Here is a 1,584-nt window from a genome sequence, read left to right on the forward strand (position 1 = left end):
TCCAGTGCGGAACAGATGGATTGGTGTGGTATTTTGCTCCTTCTTTCATACTGCATCTTTATCAAGCCATATCTTGGGCAGAAGGTGTAAACTGACGCAGCTCCATTGACTTTAAGGGAGTTATGCAAATTTACCCTAGTGTGATAATGCACTGGTCTAGTGGTCTGATTGTCGGAGTCAAGGAGCACTCACCTCTCCTAGTGAACTGAAGTGATAAGTGTTGTGCACCTTTGACATTCACACCTTGAGATATTACAGAGAGAGATTCGGGGTCATTCCATCTGTCACTCTAATCTGACCATTGCCCTTCTCCTTCCCTCCACAGGCAGGACATCATGTACTGCGAAGGAAAATGTCCAACCGAACCATTGTGACTGAGTTCCTTCTCCTGGGATTCTCTGAGGTTCGGGAGCTGCAGATTTTGCACTTTGTGGTGTTTCTAGTAAGTTATCTGTCAGCCCTGGTGGGAAATCTTCTTATCATCATGGTTGTAGCCCTCAACAACCACCTTCAGACCCCCATGTACTTCTTCCTGGTGAATCTATCCATCCTGGACATTGGCTTCATCTCTGTCACCATCCCCAAATCCATGGCCAATTACATATTGAACACCAGGTCAATTTCTTATACTGGGTGTGTTGCTCAAGTCTTTCTCTTTGTCTTCTTCGCTGAGGCTGACTTTGCTTTCCTCACTGTAATGGCATATGATCGATATGTTGCCATCTGCAAACCACTGCACTATGAGACTGTGATGAACAGGAGAGCTTGTGTCCAAATGGCAGCCAGTGCCTGGATCAGTGGTATTCTCTACTCTGTGCTACACACCGGGAACACATTTGCATTGACCTTCTGTGGAGGCAACATGGTGGATCAGTTCTTCTGTGAGATCCCCCAGCTACTCAAGCTCTCCTGCTCTGACTCATATCTGAGTGAAGTTGGAGTTCTTGCATTCAGTGTGTGTTTACTCTTAGGCTGCTTTGTTTTTATCATTGTGTCGTATGTTCAGATCTTCAAATCAGTGCTCAGAATCCCCTCTGAGCAGGGCCGTCATAAAGCCTTCTCCCCCTGCCTTCCTCACCTCACTGTGGTCTCCTTGTTTGTTTGCACTGGTGCCTTTGCTTACCTAAAACCCACCTCCAGTTCAACATCTGCTCTGGATCTCATGGTGGCTGTGCTCTATTCCGTGGTCCCTCCCATGATGAATCCGATAATCTACAGCATGAGGAACAAGGAGATCAAAGGTGCGCTGAGGAAACTGACTGAGTGAACATTATCCACCAAAAATAAAATTTCCAGATTTTTCCCTTTCTGTGCGTCTTTACAGGTATAATCAGCTGATGGAATTATTGTCTCCATGGGAATTTAATGTGCTATCTGTTTATGCAAAATGCTGTGTTTCACAGTAATAATAAGCGAAACTGAGTTCATTGAAGTCAGTGTCGTTACTCTAGATTTACACTTATGTAAATTAGATAAGAATCTATCTATCTATCATAAATAAATGTCAAAAAATAAAAGCAAGCCGTTGTTAACACAGAAGTAAGGATGCCCGGTGGTATCTCGTGCCCTTCCAGAATGTCAGGT

General features: G+C 44.4%; 1 protein-coding gene across 1 annotated transcript; it reads left to right on the forward strand.

Moving 5' to 3' along the window:
- The first annotated feature begins 352 nt into the window (after positions 1-352).
- On the forward strand, positions 353-1,267 carry LOC112061463 (olfactory receptor 14A16-like). The gene has a single exon (XM_024114473.1). The coding sequence runs from the start codon at positions 353-355 to the stop codon at positions 1,265-1,267; it is 915 nt and encodes a 304-aa protein (XP_023970241.1).
- Positions 1,268-1,584: the final 317 nt, after the last annotated feature.

This window comes from Chrysemys picta, chromosome 12 (assembly GCF_011386835.1).
Source record: "Chrysemys picta bellii isolate R12L10 chromosome 12, ASM1138683v2, whole genome shotgun sequence".
NCBI classification, from domain to species: Eukaryota; Metazoa; Chordata; order Testudines; family Emydidae; genus Chrysemys; species Chrysemys picta.

Excerpts from the sequence above, each read along its gene's own strand:
- LOC112061463 (XM_024114473.1), top strand. The coding sequence starts at position 353 with ATGTCCAACCGAACCATTGTGACTGAGTTCCTTCTCCTGGGATTCTCT.